General features: G+C 36.6%; 1 protein-coding gene across 1 annotated transcript in view; it reads right to left on the bottom strand.

Moving 5' to 3' along the window:
- Positions 1-14784, bottom strand: part of LOC126767918 (organic cation transporter-like protein) — a 107890-nt gene extending 93106 nt beyond the window's left edge. The window contains exon 1 of the mRNA XM_050485705.1: positions 14486-14784. Coding sequence (XP_050341662.1) covers positions 14486-14542 — 57 coding nt within the window. The 5' untranslated portion in view covers positions 14543-14784. The remainder of the gene's footprint in view (positions 1-14485) is intronic.
- Between the last annotated feature and the right edge of the window lie 8206 nt (positions 14785-22990).

Genomic DNA, 22990 nt, shown 5'->3' with positions numbered 1-22990 from the left:
CCACAGCGAACAACCTCTGAAAATTTCATCAAGATTCGTTCAGCTGTTCACGAGCATTAGCGTTACTAACAGCATTCATTCGTTTGTATGGGAAAAAGAAAAGGGCTCTTTTTAGGGGTTTTCTGGCACTTATTCGAATTTTAATTTTAAATAATTAAAAACCATCCTTGAGCCTTAACGAATATTTTAAAAAAAGAATTGACAAAATTGGTCCAGGCGTTTTTGAGTTATGCGCCAGCACTTAAAATCATGTTCGTTTTTATTTCCTTTTTAAAATCGTATTTGAAAATTTATTTTCTTCATAATTTTTTTTTCGGAAAATTTTCCTGAATTTTCTTAAGTATTCTCCTTGTTTGGGCGGAGACCTGTCCGAATTGGTGGTAATCACCGAAATCGGTCCAGGCGTTCTCCAGTTATAAGCGTAGTAACTAACGTCACTTTATATATATAGATATATCATTGATTGCGTAATACTTACATATTCATATTCATGACCTATACAGTAAAATCGAGAAAACCACTTACAGGAAGTGTACACCCTTGTGTGGGGGTTCTCCTCTAGATGAGGAGAAACTACTAACGTTTCCCTGAAAAATTCATAAACAAGCTTTCTAAAAACTCACAATATATGTATGTAAATCCGTACATTATATTATAGCTCTTATTTGATAAGTCCGCTCAATTAGCTTTCATTCACTTTTGAATTAATGTAAGTTCCCAAAAATTCTTGAGATACAGAATTCATCGCGGAAGCTTTAATGGACAACAAATAACAAGTAAGGAAGGGCTAAGTTTGGGTGTCACCGAACATTTTATACTCCCGCATGATAAAGTGATAATCGAGATTTCATTATCCGTCATTTACATATTTTCCAAATACCGTATTTGTGTAAAGTTTTATTCCGCTATCATCATTGGTTCCTAATGTATATATTATACAGAGAAGGCATCAGATGGAATTCAAAATAGCGTTATATTGGAAGAAGGCGTGGTTGTGAACCGAATTTACCCATATTTCGTACATATCATCAGGGTGTTAAGAAAATATTATATACCGAATTTCATTGAAATCGGTAAAGTAGTTCCTGAGATATGGTTTTTGGTCCATAAGTGGGCGAGGCCACGCCCATTTTCAATTAAAAAAAAAAAAGCCTGGATGCAGCTTCCTTCTGCCATTTCTTCCGTAAAATTTAGTGTTTCTGACGTTTTTTGTTAGTCGGTTAACGCACTTTTAGTGATTTTCAACATAACCTTTGTATGGGAGGTGGGCGTGGTTATTATCCGATTTCTTCCATTTTTGAACTGTATATGGAAATGCCTGAAGAAAACGACTCTATAGAGTTTGGTTGACATAGCTATAGTAGTTTCCGAGATATCTACAAAAAACTTAGTAGGGGGCGGGGCCACACCCACTTTTCCAAAATAGTTACGTCCAAATATGCCGCTCCCTAATTCGATCCTTTGTGCCAAATTTCACTTTAATATCTTTATTTATGGCTTAGTTATGACACTTTATAGGTTTTCGGTTTTCGCCATTTTGTGGGCGTGGCAGTGGGCCGATTTTGCCCTTCTTCGAACTTACCGTCTTATGGAGCCAAGAAATATGTGCGTGTACCAAGTTTCATCATGATATCTCAATTTTTACTCAAGTTACAGCTTGCACTGACGGACGGACAGACAGACATCCGAATTTCAACTCTACTCGTCACCCTGATCACTTTGGTATATAAGTTAAAAAACGTTTCGTTATTTTTACTAAAAAAAATGTTTTCTGGGAGCTATGCTCCTTTATTGAATTCCACTTAAGAACTAAAATTAACAATTAATTATACTTAACTCTAGACCTATGTTTGCCGCTGCAACGGGTACGGAGTTTGCTGACGCTGCGCTTCCCACAGGTTGGCACTTCGCTGACGCAGCGCTTCCCACAGGTTGCCACTACACGTGTCGCACTCTCAGCGATTTAGTGGTGTCATACTATATTACTTTGTATCATATGATATTAGTGCATCATATGATACTTTTTGAATGTATGGGGTGCTAACTTATATAACCCTATATCTGACTCTTTTAGTTTTAGGACTTACAAACAACCGTTATGTGAACAAAACTATAATACTCTCCTTAGCAACTTTGTTGCGAGAGTATACCTGAACCTTTCTATGTAAATCAGTTTGTATAAAATTCTCACAATATCAAATACTGATTTACATACTATGAATTTCACAATTCCTAAATTAAAAGTACTTAGTACGAAAATTTTTGTCGGCCGACCTATATAAATGTTTCTCATTAAATTTTCTAGTTATGTAGTAGTATGTACTACATAGTAGTATGTACTACCTAACTAACCTACATTTTTCCCAAGCCTTCACTAACTTTCCATAATTCTGTGGGTACTGATGTAGTTTAATTTATTTTTGTAGTCAAATCAAACGTTAAAACGTAGTCGGCATGAATGTCAAGCTCTTTACTGGCATAACGAGACTTCTCAAGGGAAATGTGCTGAGATAAATTTTATTACAAAGTTCAATAAACCGTAGTATCTGGTCAACCGATTAGCCTATTGTTCATTATTTCGAAAATACTTGTAAGAATAGTGTGCTCAATAATGAACAAGTAAAAAAGGTCCAAATAAAATTACTCAATCAATATTTATGAAATAAATTTGCAAAAAAAAAAAGTATTTCTTTTTATCTAGAAACCCTAACCCCTCCCTTAAAATTCAGAGAAAATTCTTTCCAACACTTCCCTTAGCCCCCATATATCTAATATAAGGATTTTCGAGTGATTTTATACGGCATACCTGGGTCTAGAGTTCATCGAAAAAATGTCCATATCTTATATGTACTACCTGTTGCTAAAGTCAAACTTGCATAAATTTATTACGTATTCGCTAAAATTATATGTATAATATTACGCCGGTGGACATTGCCGGAAGGTGCATAGCCGCGAAGGTGGCTATCAGACTCAGAGAATATGGTTTCTTAAAGGAACGTGCATCTGGTCATTCGGATATCCTTACAAACTTTTACTGCATACCGGATCATCTGGATCATGGAGTCGCCATACCGAACTCTGGCGGCTCCTTCTCTGCCCATATACCGACGAGGGAGTTATGGGAGGGAAAAAGCCGTTGCAGGAGAGGGGCAGTAAGCTTCTTTACGGATGGGTCAAAGCTTGGGGGGAAGGTTGGTGAAGGGGTCTACTGTCGGGAGCTCTCCATCAACTCCTGTTTCAGACTTCCCGACTACTGTAGTGTATTCCAGGCTGAGGTCGCAGCCATCAAGATAGCAGCTGATTTGCTGTTACAGAGTGCATCCACCTTCAGACGTGACGTGCCACCTTCAGAAGTGACTATTCACTCAGATAGTAGAGCGGCTATATTAGCCTTGAACTCATTCGAGGTGCGTTCAGGGTTGGTCGAAGAATGTCTAACGTCGTTATCTCTAGCAGCTAGATGTTTCGTGATTAGACTGGTGTGGGTGCCGGGCCATAGCGGAATTGCGGGCAATTGCAAAGCTGATGAGTTAGCAAGGAAAGGCACCCTAGATTCATTATCGGTAGAATGGAAACGGATCGGTGCTCCTGTTTCTTCTTGTGGTCTACTACTAGATAGCTGGGCCATGCGGATGCTCGTCCAACGCTGGGCCAGCACCGGCAATTGTGCGGTTGCAAAAGCCTTCTGGCCCAGTATAGATCGCAGGAGATCAAATGATCTCTTAGTCCTCAGTAAGGCTAACATCTCATTGTTCTTCTTCTTCTTCTTAATTGGCGTAGACACCGCTTACGCGATTATAGCCAAGTTAACAACAGCGCGCCAGTCGTTTTTTCTTTTCGCTACGTGGCGCCAATTGGATATTCCAAGCGAAGCCAGGTCCTTCTCCACTTGGTCCTTCCAACGGAGTGGAGGTCTTCCTCTTCCTCTGCTTCCCCCGGCGGGTACTGCGTCGAATACTTTTAGAGCTGGAGTGTTTTCATCCATCCGGACAACATGACCTAGCCAGCGTAGCCGCTGTCTTTTAATTCGCTGAACTATGTCAATGTCGTCATATATCTCGTACAGCTCATCGTTCCATCGAATGCGATATTCGCCGTGGCCAATGCGCAAAGGACCATAAATCTTTGGCAGAATTTTTCTCTCGAAAACTCGTAACGTCGACTCATCGGTTGCTGTCATCGCCCAAGCCTCTGCACCATATAGCAGGACGGGAATTATGAGCGACTTATAGAGTTTAGCTTTTGTTCGTCGAGAGAGACTTTACTTTTCAATTGCCTACTCAGTCCGAAGTAGCACCTGTTGGCAAGAGCAATCCTGCGTTGGATTTCCAGGCTGACATTATTGGTGGTGTTAATGCTGGTTCCTAAATAGACGAAATTATTTACAACTTCAAAGTTATGACTGTCTACAGTGACGTGAGAGCCAAGTCGCGAGTGCGACGACTGTTTGTTTGATGACAGGAGATATTTCGTTTTGCCCTCGTTCACTACCAGACCCATTTTCTGTGCTTCCGTGTCCAGCCTGGAAAAAGTAGAACTAACGGCGCGGGTGTTGAGGCCGATGATATCAATATCGTCCATCTCATTGTTAGTGGGTCTTTTAACAGACCACTGTCCTATTGGCTTACATGCGGTAAGAATGGGTATCTTGCCGGATGCTGAATGCAGATGCTGTTTAGAGGAAGATGCGGTAGAAACAAGCCAGCATTTCCTGCTTCACTGTCCCACTTTTGGGAGGTCAAGACTCAGACACTTGGGGGCGCATACCTTTGGACACCCCACCGAACTGGCGGGTGTTGAAGTTAAGCGTCTGTGTAACTTTATATTGGCTACAAAGCGCTTCGGCAATCTGTAAGCCCGAATACGGGAGTTTTTCATTTAATGGCATCACAAAGGACTAATTTGTTAGTCTACGTGGGATCATCGATCAGCCATATTTACCTAACCTTTACCTAACATACATATATCTGATAAACTATTCGATCTGCCTACATACATACATGTGTACATAATGTGCTAACAATAAAATGTAGTATTTATTGTTACATATTTTTCAAGCGAGATCCAATTATCATAGTAACAATAATAACAAGTCAGAAAAGGCTAAGTTCAGGTGCAACCGAACATTTTATAGTCTTGCAATTTGCAAAAATCAAAGCCAGAGAAATACTTTAAGGTGTAAAACCAATCATATAAATCCTGATATTAGTTACATATGAGCTAGGCCAAGTTTTCGCTAAAAATTATCTATTTTTGGCACAAAGATACACTACTCTGTTATTTTCAGTGGGATAACTCACATATTGGCCGATATACGTACGTATACGATGGAGGAAAGTTTGAAAATCACAGTTTTGAGAAAAACGCGTTTAAAGTTTCAAGTTCATTTAAAACTATGACGTAACTGCCAACTCAGCGCTCCGAACAGCACTTGCTTTTACCTGCTGTATCTTTAAAACGACTTGGAATTTTCAAAAATCCCTTTACTACCGTATTCTAGACATGTTAAGACAGCAATTTATGAAAAAAAAAAATTTGTATATGCGGTACAAAGTCAATCGGAAGTTCGAAGATCTTTATATTAAGTATATGGGGGCTAAGGGAGATATTGGTCCGATTCAACTCATTTCTGACATATAGACATACCATTATAAGAGAAGGATTGTCCCTTAATTTTAGTTGTAGATATCACACATTGACCGACATTTTCATTCAAAAGCCAACTATAGGTATCGGGGTCTGAATATTTCGTCTGTTTTCACACTGTGTCATAAGAATGTAAGAAGAATGTCACTAAATTTTGTCAAAATCAGTTGGTTGGGTCCCGAGATATGAGATTTCACCAAAAAGTCCAATTTTCACGCTTCCATAAAACTCTCTCAATCCATCTCGGCGGTAAAATTTTATATCTCTGGCGTATTTAGTTATTAATTTATCTCCCCTTGAGTAGTATTTAACAGTACCGTTATATGGGGAGTGCGCGGGGTTATCTACCTATTTCACCCATTTTCACACTGTCGGTAGAAGTCATTTTAAGATTTGTACTCAACAAATTTGATTGTTTTAGCTTAAGTGGTTTAGGAGATATGTAAATTAAACTTGTTAGAGGGCGGGGCCACACCCACTTTCTCAAAAAATTTTGCTCACAGGTGCCCCTTGCCACTGCGATCCTCTGTACCAAATTACAGTTTTATATCTTAAGGGGGTCATCCCATGTGATGGCCTGTTTTTTAGGGATTTTTAGGATTTTTTTCTACGACCAGTAAAATAGATAGAGATTTAAGTTTAATATTATTTATTAATATATATTTCGACAATATAAATATAAATTTTTAACTAAAAATATTGTGTATAACTGGAGTTGCAGCGTTCTGAACACCCCCGTCTCGAGAAAATGAGCTTGCACTTCCTCCACGATTCCGGCTGATTGGCTTATCCAAAATACACGGAATGAACTATTATCAAATGAATATACAAAAAATTGGACTTTTGGTAGACATTTGAAATATGTAAAAGTTGCGATTTTTCCGTTTTTTTTTGTGTTTTTTGCGATAAAAAAATAGAAATTTTGCAGATTTTCGATTGATAATAGTTCATTCGATGCGTTTATATGTGTTGAGTATGTCCTATAAATTTCAAGTCATTCGGTCAAGCCGTTTTTGAGATACGATGGAGGAAAGTTTGAAAATCACAGTTTTGAGAAAAACGCGTTTAAAGTTTCAAGTCCATTTAAAACTATAACGTAACTGCCAACTCAGCGCTTCGAACAGCACCTGCTTTTATCTGCTGTATCTTTAAAACGACTTGGAATTTTCAAAAATCCCTTTACTACCGTATTCTAGACATGTTAAGACAGCAATTTATGAAAAAAAAAATTTTTGATTTTTTGAGCCCATCACATGGGATGACCCCCTTAATTTAGTGCTCAGTTATAGCATTTTATATGCTTTCGATTAATGGCTATTTGTGGGAGTGGTGGTGGAACAATTACACCCATCTACATACGAACTCAAAATTGTTTTGTACTAAGGAACCCACATACAAAGTTTCATCGAGAAATCTCAATTTTTCAGCTTGCACGGACGGACAGACAGGCCGTCAACCGAATTTCAACTTTTCTCGTTTCTTTAGGTGATACGTACAACCGTTAGGTAAACAAAATTATAATACTCTGTACCAACTGGTTACAAGAGTACATAAATATAGATTCGTAAGTATTTCCGCAACTATGTAACTAGAACTTTTAAGTAAGTTATAATAAATAGCTGGTCTAAAGCCATTTTACTATATACAAATATGGATAGGCATCTATGGCTTAAGGAACTTTACGCCCAACCACTAAACCTATATAAACAAAATTCATTGGGAACAAATTTTCTATTTTATCCTCATTCTGTATGAAAATGAAAGAAATCTGAACATAACCACGCCCACTTCTCATCTAACGGTTCTGTTGAGAAACTAAAAACTAATAGTGCGATAAAACAAATGCGTCAGAAGCATTAAATATCACAGCCAATATGGTGTTGAAGCGCTCCATAATCGATGCAAAAGTTTGACATTAAGGCTGATACTGCTCTCTTTTCGGTGAAATTATATTTCTCAGGAAATTGGTTGCATAACATTATTCTAATATTAATATGTTATATGGTGAAAATAGGTGAAATTGAATACATCTACTCCTCTGAAGCACCAGTAAAGCCATCGGAATAAACAAACAAAGAGCGTCCTTACGAAACGCCATAATATCGAAATTACACCATCACTTTTCACGCCCCCAAATATCGAATATGTGAAACGAACTAGTACTTCTCCGTCCCACATATCTAATTTAAAGGTTTTCAAACTTTTTGATGACTTAATACCGCTTTTTCGGCCAATATGTGAGTTATCTTATTGTAGTCAGATAAAAGTCAGAGAGCGTCAGTGTCTGCTTGACCATAAAATGGAAAAAATCGGGTGAATAATTTTCCTAGCTCCCATATAGATTTTCAAACATTGACTTTAAACCGGATATGTCGGTTATACTATCTTTGCTAAATTAAGTATAATATTTTATATATTGTCTATATATATTTTAATGCCGAAAATATGTGAAATCGGTCCATTCATAACATTGCAAGGAAAAATGTCCTCGAGTATACTTGAGTAATGCCAAAAATACCCGATATACCCGATATAGTCATATCCGACTTTTCACCTGACGTAAACCGTTTATGTAGGTCAAAATGTATGATATTTTAATGAAATTAAATAGCTCTTTTGTATATTATAAGAAATTAGATACCACATACTGTTGTAATCCAATCACTGTTTCGCCAAATAATGAATGTTCAACGCTAGAAAGTATTACCCCGGTTTTTTTTTTGTTTTGAGGTTTCGATAGTTGGCAGTTGGTTTAAAAATAAATATGTATGCAATATAGTACATATACTATATGAAAATGATTGCAGAAGATTGTTATGAGTCGCTATGGAGAGAATAGTCGAACTAACATTGAAAAACCAAATTTCATATAGCATTTTATAGTACATATAATAAAAAGTATATTTGTAGAAATTTTTAATTAATTTAATTTTTACTTTTATTTTATTTTCATTTTGTTGGTATCGACTATCATACTATCGAAAATACTTAAATGAATAAAGAAAACGAGAGCTGTAAGAAGCACAATCTAGCAATTAGATACTGTATTAGTCTTGAGTATCAGCTATGTCAGTATTCATCCATTTTGTACTAGTTCTGACACAGTCACGAAACGTGTAGTGCGAAACTATGGTTACCTAACTAATCTTCTTTTGAACTACTGTGGTTTTACCTAATACCATGTTCAGACCGACACTTAATCACACGATTTCGGCTGTTGAGTGGTTTATCCCACTAATCTTATAAATTTATCAAGATTTCGCCATACAAAAATGACAGTTCAAAATCACTTCATCGGAGTGATTTGAAACTGATCCACGCTAAATCTCTCTGTGCGACTCTGAGTTTGCGCCATCTACTTGGCAGCATTGGAAATCTATTATATTATCACAGCTGATTTAGACACTACAAAAAGGAAAAAATGTAAACAAACAAATTTTTATTAGAGCAATGAATCTAATTTCTTCTGAAAATCGACTTCCAAAATGAAAAAAATGCGTCCATTATTTCCATTATATGGAAAATATTTAAAAGAATACGGCTTTTATTACAAAATACTATATGACAATGTTTTCTTTTGATAAATATTGAGCGATGTAAATTCTTGAATGACAAAAACAGCTGTTTTTAATCTTTTCAACGGCAGTAAGAACTCTGTTGGGTTATGAAATGCTTAAATGTAATCTAATCTTTTAAATTTTCGGTCTGAACATGGTATTATAAAGAACTAGTTAAATAATTGTAACAGAACAAAAAATTTCTTCATTCAAGACGTTGTAAATTACATCTCGAGGACCAGTGTGAAACTTCATTAAGATTGATTTAATAGTTCGATAAAAATCTTGACAACTCACTTTGAAAATACAATTTCGAGAAAAGACATGTATCTCCAAAATGATAGATTATAATTGGGATAAAGGCGTGTTATTATCCGATTCCATAAATGTACCGGGATTTCCAATATAATGATGTGATTTCTAAGAGTCATTTCAACCATTTTCTATATGTCATGATCAGTAATTTTTTTCACTGTATTCAGTAATGTTTACAATTTCATTAAGGAGAGATATACGCAAGAAAAACGTTTACAAATTAATTCAATTATAATATCACAATAATCGTTCTCCAATTGAAACTTTTCATGCGCTGTGCTCGCTATTTATTTTATATTGTTTAAAGTTACGAGCGAACATTTTTTTTTGCAAAAGGTCCAAGTGCCAATAAGACAAAGAACGGCTGGAAGAAATGAAAATATTGCTACAGTTAGGGCAAAGTTTGCTGAAGACCGCAATTTGTCAATTACAAGACGCTCACAAAAATTGGGACTGTCTCAAACTGGCGGATTTCGAGAAAAAATTTAAGCTTTCATCCGCATAAAATTGTTCTCACTCAAGAACCGTAACCATTGGACCACCCTAAGCGGTGTGAATTTGCTGATTTTGCCTTGGTACAACTTAAAACTGATAACGATTTTTTAAGAAAATCATCTTCTCCGATGAGACTTACTTTCATCTGTGTGGTGCAGTAAATAAACAAAAATGGTGCGAAGAAAATACACAAATTGTTCATGAACAACCTTTACATTTACCTAAAGTGACAGTTTGGTGTGGTTTTTAGTCTGATGGAGTCATTGGTCCGTACATGTTTCGAAATGAAGCTGGTGACACTGTTACTGTCAATGGAGAGCGGTATAGATCGATCATAACCAACTTTTTATGGCCACAATTATAAGTAGTTGATCTTGACAACATCTCGTTCCAACAAGCGGGGCTAAGTGCCTACAGCACGTGTAACAATCAAATTATTGCGAGAAAAGTATGGAGATTCGATTATTTCAAGAAATTGTGACATTGAATGGTCTCCAAGAAGTTGTGATTTAAAACCATTAGACTAACTCTTGTGGGGTTATTTGAAGTCATTGGTCTTTAGCAATAAACCAGACTCTCTTCAAGCTTCAAAAGTCAATATTGGACGTGCTTTTCATGACATATGACTTAATTTTGTGGAAAAAGTGCTCGTAAATTGAGTTCATCGAATTCGTTCCAGCAAAAAAAGTTGTGAAGGCTATATGAATGATGTTATATACAGAACTTAATTGTATCGATTGTAATTCACATTAAATAAAAAAACATTTGAATTACCTTAAGAATCAGTGTCTTTTTGAAAAGAATTCATATCACTCTTATTGGTAAACCCTGTGTAATGAACTCTTCGAGAAAAACATTTGACTTGAAATGAAGTGACATATAAACAAAATTTATAACAAGTAAGGAAGGGCTAAATTCAGGTGCAACCGAACATTTTATAGTGCAAATTGCAAGAATCAAAGCCACGGAAATACTAAGGTCCAATCACACAGAGTAAAGTCAGCCTGATGTTCGATAGAGGGGCTAGGCCAATTTTTCGCTCAAATTTATCTATTTAGGCAAAAAGATACACTGTTATGAATAAAACACGCTCTCTTATTTTATTCTCAGCAAATTTGGTATTTGTAGCTTAAGTGGTTTAGGGGATATGTAAATTAAACTTGTTAGAGGGCGGGGCCACAGGTGCCCACAGGTGCCCCTTGCTACTGCGATCCTGTACCAAATTGCAGTTTTATATCTTAATTTAGTGCTTAGTTGTGGCACTTTATATGTCAACGGCGATTTCTGGGCCTGGCAGTGGGAATTTTGTTTTTGTACTAAAGAACCTACATACTAAGTTTCATCGAGATATCTCTATTTTTATTCAAGTTGCAGCTTTCACAGACGGACAAACAGACAGTCACCCAGATTTCAACTTGCCTCGTCATCCCGATCATTTATATATACATTACCCTATATCTACAAGTATTTCGATTAGTTTTAAGTGATACGTACAGCCGTTAGGTGAACAAAACTATAATACTCTGTAGCAACTGGTTGCAAGAGTATTCATTCGCTCTAGCCGCGATATAATTCTGGAGTTAAAGCATTACAAACCAATTAGTTCTACACTAGTTTGCTTCTTTGTAATGTGTATGTGCATAACAAAAATTGATTTATTGATTTGTATTATTAAGATAGAGAGTAGAGTAGTTTGAATTGATTGTTAAACATAACTGAAAATTTATTTATTTAGTGTGACAACTCAATTTCCTATTAATTAAGTAATTTGCATATAACACACAAGTTATGGACAGATAAAGAAATATCTACTTCTAGAAACTACAAAAATGTCATTTTATTAACGTCATAGTATGATCTGCATAAGTAAATGTGGTTTTATAAAAGCCATAACTTTTCACTTGAAGAGCGTGCGCTGTCGGCTTGTTGGTTGGCAGTAACCTAAAACTTGATACTTGCGATTCACCGTTCACCTATTTATTTTTTAATAAACGATTGTGTATAACTACTTTTTGTATACTGTAACTGCAAATAATAAATAAAATCAATAAACAAAGGTTAAGTAGGGCTAAATTCAGGTGCAATCGAATATTACGTACCAGGCCGAGAAAAATTATATACATATGCATGTGTACACACAATGGTGTTTCTTTTATATATATTGAATATACTTGCATAGGGGATAAGGCAACTGATTTCATTTATTGACGTTTATGGCGGCTGGGGTAATTCATGGACGGATTCTCCCATTTTCTGCACCAACCCACAATATACTCGAGATAAAATTATAAATCAACCATTGACATTGATATTTTACATATAGTAAACTATTATAGATATTAGATATAAGGGATTCGGTAAAATACCGCATGCATTTTATTCATTTTAAGCATCAAATACAATTATTATTAGGAAAAGGTTTGCACTTTATTTTATTAATATATTATTAAAAATTGATTTATAAAGTCAGGCATATGTAGGTTCGGAGCTGGGTTGTGAATTTCTAAATTCCCCCAACACTTTGAATTAAACATTTTATTCTCAATTTTTTTCGAATTAATTTTTTTAATCCGGTATTTGGGATTAAAATTATTATATATACATTTTTAATTTTTAATTCAATTATTTTTTAATGCATTATTTACCACCCTGGTAAGCAGGAACGAACGCAGGAAAAAAATTTGGGGGGGGGGTTTTATGTAAAAAGACAATGTTTCATTATTTTATTCACAAATTGAAGTCTAATCTTCTTTTATTTTGGGCCATAACATTTAAAATCTCTTCCTCCGTCACGTCTATATCTCTATGGATATTCAAGAGAGCCATTCCGTTCAGGCGTGCTTCTCCAGTTTTATTTCTTAAATGTGTTTTAAGCCTGCGAAGTGAGGAAAACGAGCGTTCACTTGAAGCGACAGATATAGGGATCCAATCTTTAAAAAACGATGCACTAAAAAAGTTTTGGATCTCTTTGTTTGATTTAACCAGTTCCTGAAAATATATTCAAAATTTTAGTTAGAAAATATAATCTGAAGAAAAGATTTTTAACCTTTTCCATATTCTAAATTCAGCAAATGAAAAACAAATAATAAGTAAAGTTGTGTATCTAATTCAGACCAGTTTTTTCTGGTTGTTTTTATTAAAAATATAGACATTTTAGTTAAGACACTCAAGTATTTTTTTGCAAAAAGCATAATTTTTTTAAATTTAAATTTATTTCACAACAGTTTGCTCATGGAACGAAAACTGAAAGTCATAATAAATGAGTTTTTATTTTTCCTGTATTATGATTAACAATAAACTGTAAAAAAAAATAATAGAAACCTTATTGGTGACTTTTCAGTTCAGAACTAATTTTCAAAAGAAGTCCATTTTCGACTCACAATTCCCCTTAAATCTAAAAAATCCAGTTCAGCAGCCACAGAGTTATAAGGCAAGCTCATTACTTTGAAGCAAATTAAAAAAAATGTCTCTGTCCAGTTTATATTTTTCTGGGTTTTTTAATTGGCCTACATTCCCACAACTTTTTAATACTATCCAGATACAATAGGTTTGTTTTTAGTTTAACATTTTCATAGTTTCAAAAAATTAAATTCTATCAGCAGAAAAGTATCAAAATAGGCCGTTTGTGAACAAAAAAGTATCAAATCACAAAATTTAGAAAAAAAAGTATCAAAAAAGATACAATTGTATCAAAACGGCAACGCTGTTAGTGACTAATGTATTCATTTATTTTACATATTCATACATCGTCGGCAGAAAGATTGCTTTGAAAACAACAAATTACAATTTTTCAAATGACTATGTAGAATTAAATTCCGTAGTAAAAATTCAATTACTACGGGGGGGGGGGGGGGGGGTTTAAGACCCAACCCCCCCCCCCCCCCCTGCGTTCGCCACTGCTGGTAAGCATGAAAATGAATATCTTAAAAATATCACAGTAGATTCAATTTGCAGCGAAGAAGTATTTTAATTTACATACATATAATGATGATGTTGATCTGACAAAAATTGGTTGGTTTGACAATAATTTTATTAACAGTCCTCTGGGTTTAAATATACTTTTACAAATTTGCAGTTCTTTTGAAGATGCAAATCTTTGTTTTATGGTTTCTTACGGAGTACTATACACACGCTAGTAGCCATACATAATACGGATGTTTTTCTTGGCATGCGATTGTTCAGTTTAGCTTCAAATTTAAATTGATAAAACTTATATCATGAATCAACATACTCATGCCATGGATTTTAAACTAAAAATGTTGCAATTTCATTTGTTTCTCAAAAACACAATTATTGATGTTCAATTCAAATTTCGAATTCTTTGCCGTAACAGTAAAAAACGTGCGGATAATAATGGTGTTTCTTTTATCAAAATACTTCAACACTATAACATCACACAATCATCACATATGTACATAGCATCACAGGACATAATTACTTAAAATAATGAAAATGTGCCTCAACATACATACCTTTCCTAGTTGGCAAACAATCTTTAGGTCACCGGTAATATCTGGCTTCTTAAGCATTGTGTAAAGTTATTAAATTTTACTTTTATATGAAATGTAATAAAGCGTTGCACACAATACATTTTTATAATAGGACTGTTTAATTGCTTCAAAATTATCACACACAGTTTAACAGTGCACTTATTTATACGAAATAGACCAATACTTTTTGTGCTTCATTTTTTCCAAATTCATTTAAAAATTCTTACGCAAAATAAATTTTTACATTCTTTAATCTCCTATTTAATGATTAACACTCCATACGCGACGATGGCAGTTACAATAATACTGAGTTTAAAATGAAATAAAATGTAATATGTTGATTTTTCCACGGTGATTTTCTCAGTAGCAAGAAAATCGCTCAAATAGAGACTACTTAACATATATACTTGTATTAAGTTGGCAAGGGGACACGTGATTCACGAGTTATAAAATTTGTTGTAAAATGTTAATGCGGTTAATTCAAATATAAACGTAATATTAATTGGCCTGCGTATTTATTATTTGCCTCAAAACAAAAACCGCTAATTGCAGACTAGATTGTATGGTGAAATTATGGTAGAATTAATTAGCTTGTAAATTTCTTATTAAAAGGCCATAACTTTCCGATTAATAATATTTTCACAAATATTAGAAATCAAATAATTGCCAAAATACTACTTTCAACAACAACGAGTATCGTAATTTTGAATATTGTGGCGAACACGAACAAAATAGAATCGACGATAAATTGCCGGAATTAACTAGTCTGCGATATTGGTAGTTGCCAGAATGTCCGATTGACAAAGTTTTGTTAACGATTTAATATATAATAGTTGCCTGATTGTGCAATAGACATAGTAGTTCTAATAAGGGTGTTGCTTAGTAAAGAGCTACTATAAGAAAGAAGCTGTAAACTCAAATTTCGAGTAATAAGTTATTTCATTAAGAAATAAAGATAAATACAAAGACATTAAATTGGGACTTTTATTTAACAATATAGAGATCAAACTCAAGAGTGAGTTAAAGGATAAACGATTTATCGAGAAATCCGTTACAATTGGTGTCCGAAATGGGATTGTCAAATAAATTCTCAAGGAGATAATTATTGAAATGGCAAAATTTAACGAACTGGAACTTCCACAACTGAAAAAGGAACTGGAGTGACGTGACTTTGTAACTAATGGAATAAAAGCCGAATTACAAACATGTTTGCGAGAGACCATGTAAGCGGAAAACATTAGTGTTGACGAATATGCGTTTCAATTAGAATTTGATGAAGAAACACCAAAGATAGAAGATCAATGTTCATCAAAAGTTATAGACACAAACGTAACTTTGGCTGCATTGTCGCAGATTCCAATGCAACTATCGACACAAGGGAAGGAGCAGGATAGCCGTATATCGACACAGTTGAAAGAAGAGGACGGAGTTAGAGACGAAAGAATTGAATTGAAAGATCGTATCCACGAGCTACAATTAAATCGGCCAATTATTTCAATAGCTTCTGCCAAAATAAAACCTCCATCATTTTATGGCACAGTTCCGTTACTTGTTTTTAAGCTTTTATTCGAAAAGACGCCATCTGCAAATAATTGGAGCGCTGAAGATTAATTAGCTGCATTGTTCGTTGCATTAAAATGATCTTCAGGGGAGATATTACAGACCTTTCCAAACTCCGAGTTAAGTAATTATATTCATTGATCGGTGCATTAAAAAGGCGGTATGGTGGTAAGCACAGGAAGCAGATCTTCCAAAACGACTAGCAAAATCGCCGCCAAAAAACCGATGTGTATCTGTAAGAGATTTCTACAGTGATTGAGAGGTTTGTTTATGCGCATACATTCGTGCAGTTCATCGAGAACATGAAAGTTCAGACCGTTAATGGAATACGAAGTAACACTACACGCTTCGCATTAGCATTTTCAAAATTAACGTATACTTTTCTGCTTAGAAATCGAGCGAAATCAGCGAAATTAATAAATAGATTAAGGAACTAGAAACAAACCATCAAAATAAAGCTAAACAACTCTTTCTAAGATACTCAACTATTTTTGATAAACACGATTTCAAACCAGGAAGAACCAAAGTTGTGAAACATTTTATTAACACAGGTAATGCAACACCAATTCGCCAGGCTCCTCGCGTTCCTTTACCAAAACGTTAAGTTATCAACCAAACTATAAGTAATTTGAGCGAAAGCGGCGTATTCGAACTTTCAGCGAGACACGTTGTACTCGTTGTTAGGCACAAAATGGTTCTCAACTATTGATTTGAAAAGTGGATTTTGACAAGTGGAGGTGTTCAAAATTGAACAGAATCATTACTTCAAAATAGGCGGAATAATTAATATATTTATATTGAGACAATTTTATATTATTTACAAATAAGATAAGAAATATTGTAGCTATTGTAATAAGTTATACAGTCCACATACATATATTAAATAAGACAGAGGAAATATACATAAATAAACACATAAATATACATGCTTATATATGTATGCAACACATATACATACACGAAGCACGTATACATTTAAATGCAATAGGCATGCACTCAAGATATGTAATATAAACATATTTACTTAGGTTTGGGCAATTGATTACAAATGCACTTGTGCACTTGAAAACAGCCCAAACCATACAACATAAATTATATGACAGCACACACACACACACACACACACACGTGTATTAAATTGTATACTGGAAACAACCCCATGTGGTGTTCTGTAACATACATACAGAACATACATATATTTAATTAGATAAGATAGTTTTAAAATTTGTATATAAGCAAGAAAAATACCAAATAAAAATCAGATTTGAAAGACAATCTCAACTGAAAAGATTCCTTTTATTTACATATTTTACTTCCCCCCACCAGTGGTAAGTGGTAAAAGAAAAATTAAAAGGAAATATTTCAAATAAAGGAGCCGTTAGCTATCACTTATTGTCCCCCACCCGAGGTAAGGAATAAGTGTCGCAGAACTGCAATAACCTTTATTAACAGGAGGTAAATGAAGAATACAAAGAAGAATTCTAGCGTTGGAGATGATCCATGGCAATTTACCGCAATGCGCTTTTGATTATGTAAAGCTCCTGCTACCTTTGATTGACCTGTGGACCAGGTAATAAACGGATTGCACTGTAAGACCTGTTTGGTATACCTCGACGACAGCATCGTGTTGGCTTAAAATTTCGATGAACATCTTCGAACTTATAAGAGGCTTTCCATCATATAGCTGCGCCGGTCTAAAGCTAAGCATGATGAAGTGTTCCCTTTTCAAATACATAGGAAGTAAGCTGTTTGGGACACAAAGTGACAAGTGAAAAGATAGAGGCAGTAAAAGATTGACCTACTCCTAAAAATTAACATGAATTGCGCAATTTTCTTGGACTGTGTCCTTATGATCAACGATTCGGTCCAAATTTTGCCAGCGTAGGATGTAGCCTAGATGAACTTACGAAAGAAAAAACAGAGGCTTTGAATGGAATAAAATACAGGAAGAGGCTTTCCAAACTCTGAAGAATCGATTAAGTACTGATCATCTCCCAGGATCAGCGTTTATTTTGGTGGGTATGCAGTAGTAGGTGTTCTTTCATAAATGATTGACGGGCATAAGAAAGTGGTGGCGTATTATACTCAGACAATGAGCAAACCATAGAGAAATTATTGTGTAACTCAAAGGAAATTACTGGCGTTTGTGAAGTGCATCAAACATTTTCATAAGTTTCTTTATGGCCAGCGTTTCCAAGTCAGCACAGATCATACAGCATTAAAATGGTTTCTACAATTCAGGAACCCAGAAGGACAATTGGCACGGTGCTTTGAGATATTATAGGTGCCCGATTAATAATAATAACTTCAGACTGGGATCCAGTAGAGCTATAAAAGTTACAGCAACAAGATACGGATTTGAGGTGTGTAATATATTGAGAAGAGATAAGCAAACGACCCACTAAAGAAGAAATAGCTGCAGGAGGCCCAGTTGCTAAGGCACATTGGGCATTATGGAATAGTTTAGTTGGTGTATGGATGCTTTCATCAACGGAAAAACAAAGATTTTATTGGATTGGTTGTCAGCAATCAGTTACGAAGTGAATCGCCAATAGTGCCGAATGCTTTGTAGCTAAAGGGCCGAAGTCCACCAGTCATGGTTAAATGAAGCAGTACAATTCGGGTGCGCCGTTTGAGCGAAGTATACGCAATTCCTAACCAAGAGGCAGAAACGGTAGCGGAGGTATCCTTCAACAATTGGGTATCGAGATACGGTGTTCCAATAGAATTACATTCCGACCTTGGGTAGAATTTTGAATCCGCTTTAATTGAGGAGATGTGCCAGAAACTGGGTATCCGGAAATCCGTACAACTGCACTACATTCGCAGTCCGATGGCAGAACGATTCAATCGAACTTTGGATCAACATTTGAGGATATAAATATATCCCTGTTCCTGATGGCTTATCGGTGTGCAATACATGAAACAACGAGGCAGGCTCTAGCAAGGGTAACTTTTGGTACTGATCTTCGGTTACCGATTGATTTGAAATTTGGAATTAATGCCACTGTAGGAAGGAATTCTAAGGAAGTCAACAGCCTGCTGGAAGACGAGATGAAAGAAATACATGGTATGGTTAGACAGCGCACCAGAATTCTGAGCGATAGAATAAACGCAAAATACGACAATGCATTGAACTTAGAGGGTTTTAAAGAAGGAGATTGTGTATTCGTTTCACCTCTTATACTAATACATATTAATATGTAACTTTTCGTCTTGAAGTGGAAAACTCTATTGTATATATCAAACAAGTAAGGAATGGCTAAGTTCGGGTGTCACCGAACATTTTATACTCTCGCATGATAAAGTGATAATCGAGATTTCATTATCCGTCATTTACATATTTTCCAAATACCGTATTTGTGTAAAGTTTTATTCTGCTATCATCATTGGTTCCTAATGTACATATACATGTATTATACAGAGAAGGCATCAGATGGAATTCAAAATAGTGTTATATTGGAAGAAGGCGTGGTTGTGAACCGATTTCACCCATATTTTCTACACGTCATCAGGGTGTTAAGAAAATATTATATACCGAATTTCATTGAAATCGGTAAAGTAGTTCCTGAGATATGGTTTTTGGTCCATAAGTGGGCGACGCCACGCCCATTTTTAATTTTTGCAAAAAGCCTGGGTGCAGCTTCCTTCTGCCATTTCTTCCGTATAATTTAGTGTTTTTGACGTTTTTTGTTAGTCGGTTAACGCACTTTTAGTGATTTTCAACATAACCTTTGTATGGGAGGTGGGCGTGGTTATAATCCGATTTCTTCCATTATATGGAAATGCTTGAAGAAAACGACTCTATAGAGTTTGGTTGACATAGCTATAGTAGTTTCCGAGATATGTACAAAAAACTTAGTAAGGGGCGGGGCGACGCTCACTTTTCCAAAAAAATTATGTCCAAATATGCCCTCCCTAATGCGATCCTTTGTGCCAAATTTCACTTTAATACCTTTATTTATGGCTTAGTTATGACACTTTATAGGTTTTTGGTTTTCGCCATTTTGTGGGCGTGGTAGTAGGCCGATTTTGCCCATCTTCGAACTTAACCTTCTTATGGAGCCAAGAAATATGTGCGTGTACCAAGTTTCATCATGATATCTCAATTTTTACTCAAGTTACAGCTTGCACGGACGGACAGACGGACGGACGGACAGACAGACATCCGGATTTCAACTCTACTCGTCACCCTGATCACTTTGGTATATATAACCGTATATCTGACTCTTTTAGTTTTAGGACTTACAAACAACCGTTATGTAGAGAGTATAAAAAGGGATAAGCAAGAACAAAGGCGTCGCATATTAGAGAGTGCAGCGAGTAATCTCAATAAGAAAAAGCGATTGGACTCCATATTATTTGAAAATGTATGTTATAACATTTAGTGTAAGTGAAAAAGTGTTTAACAGTACCATTATTATTGATTGTGGCTTTATGTACCTGGTGTTACAAAGCGTATTTATTGTTTTATTTTTTATTTTTTTTAGTTTTGACATAAGTGATAACCAAAAATGGGCATAGTTGATTGGTGGTACGCGTTTACAGCAGGCATTAGGAACCTTGGCGAAAAGGTCGTCAAATAACGTAACATTGTGTGTATAAGTAAGTACTGCATTATATGTTGTTTCTAAAAATTTATTGAATTTTTCTAATTGCAGATGAAAATTCTGATGCATGCAGTTATATAAAATGTGCGTCGCTTGGCCAATAACAATGCATTGGTAGTGCCTTTGCCAGAATATGATCCAACAACACCATGGTTAGGTTAGGTTAGATGGCTGATCAGAGGTCGCACGTGGACTAATAGATATAGTCCTTTGTGAAGCTATTGAAAATAGAACTCCCGTGATCGAACTTACAGATCGGCAAAACGCTTAATTTCTACACCCGCCAGTTCGGTGAGATGTCTGAAGGTATGTGCCACCAAGTGTCTAAGTCTCGATCTCCTAAACGCGGGCCAGTCAAGAAGGAAGTGCTGGCTAGTTTCTACCGCATCTTCTTCCCAGCAGCTTCTGCATATGGCGTCCGATAAGATTCCAAGTCCTACACTTATATATATATATATATATATATATATATACACCTATACACCTATACACCTATACACCTTCCGGCGATGTCCACGAGCGTTATGTTCAGAATTGCATTAAGTGCGATGGTTGGGGTGGACCTTAATGCACCGCACATGCTGATGAAAGCAGCCCGTTGAACGCTCTCGAGTTTCTTTACAAGTGTGGTCTTCTGTAAAGCCCTCCACCACATAAAGACTCCATAGAACATTATGGGCTTGGCTATGGCGTCATAGAGCCAGAGGAACATCTTCGGTGAGAGGCCCCACCTCTACAGCAGTATAGGGCAATGAATGCCTTTTTTGCTCTCTCCTCGATGTTCGGCTTCATTGAAAGCTTCTTATCCAGGATGAGCCCTAAATACTTCACTGTATCCCTGCGTCAACTCATACACGGTGCTAAGAAACATTCCTTTCACCATAAGTGCCACATCGTCTGCATAGGCAATCACCCGACAGCCAAGATCCTCTAGTTTTTTGAGAAGGTCGTTAACGACTAGGATCTATAGAAGAGAAGAAAGAACTCCACCCTGAGGGGTTCCCCTGCTCACATTTGATCATGATGAGGTGCTTGAGGTTCGATTCAACCCCAAGACCGTCTAGAGCAGCTGCGACTGCCTCCGACAGGACATTGTTGAAAGCTCCCTCAATATCAAGGAAGGTCCCAACAGCGAAGTCCTAGCCTCAATAGCTTCCTCAAGCCACGACACGATAGTGTGTAGGAAGACCTTCCTTTACGGTTGCGCTCCCGAGATAGCTGAATGGGCCTGAAATCCTCCATGTCTCTCCAAAGTTTTAACGAAAGGAGGAGAGGCTGATTGCCCTTGCCGTAACGTGGGAGCCTTCGCCTTCGGATGAACGTAACTCTGACTCGTCTCCAGGTCCCTGGGATGTAACCTAATCTGATGCAGTCTGCACCGTCCGGTCCCGGGGACTTGAACAGTTTGAACGAATTAATCGCCCATGTCAAGTGTCGCTCTTCCAGAAGGTCGGCAAAGGCCGTGCACTCAACATGCAACGCTCCGAGAGATACCTCTGCAGGGGACGTGTTGCTAGGGAAGTGAGCATCAAGGAGCATCTGAAGTGTTTCTTCACTCCTCATGGCCCACTTCCTATTTACGTCCTTGATATAACCCAGGAGCACTGGCCTTTTTTGCGAGAATGCGGCTGAATCTAGAGGACTCGTGACACCCCTCCACTTTTTCGCAGAAGCTCTTCCACGAGATCCTCTTAGCCTTTCTTAGCTCGGACTTGTATATATCGAAAGCCCTGTTTTATACAATGCCCAATCGTCAGATATCCCACTCCTATGGGCCCTGTTAAATAAGCGTCTACAGGACGCCCTAATTTCCGAGAGTTCCATAGTCCACCATTAAGGTTTTCCTCTGCCTTTCGGTGTTTTCAGTGGACAGGAGCTCTTCAGTGCAGTGTTGCACGCCAAGCTGAAGACTTCGACCCATCTCATCGGCGGTGGCCAACGCGTCCACCCCCGGTGCGCATGAGAGAGTTTGTCGCAGCCTCCTGCGGTAACATTCCGTGTTCCTAAGATTTCTGAAAGGTTTTCCAGGCGGACTTTCTCCGACTAGACTAAACCCGATATATCTGTGATCAGAAAAGGAGTGGTCATCGAGGACCCTACAGTTTGAGATCAGCGGGGCAATCTCGTGTGAGGCTAGGGTGAGGTCGAGATCCTCCTCCCTGCCTGCGGTCACAAAAATTGGAGAATTTCCCCTATTACAGATGCGAAGATTTTCGCTGACAATAAAATCAAAATGCGGCTCACCTCTAGTATTGGTATCCGAGCTCTCCCAGCTCTCCCTGGATCAGGACGACATCGGCTTCGTCTTGCTCCGTTC

The sequence above is a fragment of the Bactrocera neohumeralis genome, chromosome 2 (genome assembly GCF_024586455.1).
Source record: "Bactrocera neohumeralis isolate Rockhampton chromosome 2, APGP_CSIRO_Bneo_wtdbg2-racon-allhic-juicebox.fasta_v2, whole genome shotgun sequence".
NCBI lineage: Eukaryota > Metazoa > Arthropoda > Insecta > Diptera > Tephritidae > Bactrocera > Bactrocera neohumeralis.
The sequence above is the reverse complement of the archived record's forward strand: the minus strand, read 5'-3'. Positions and strand labels throughout refer to the sequence as shown.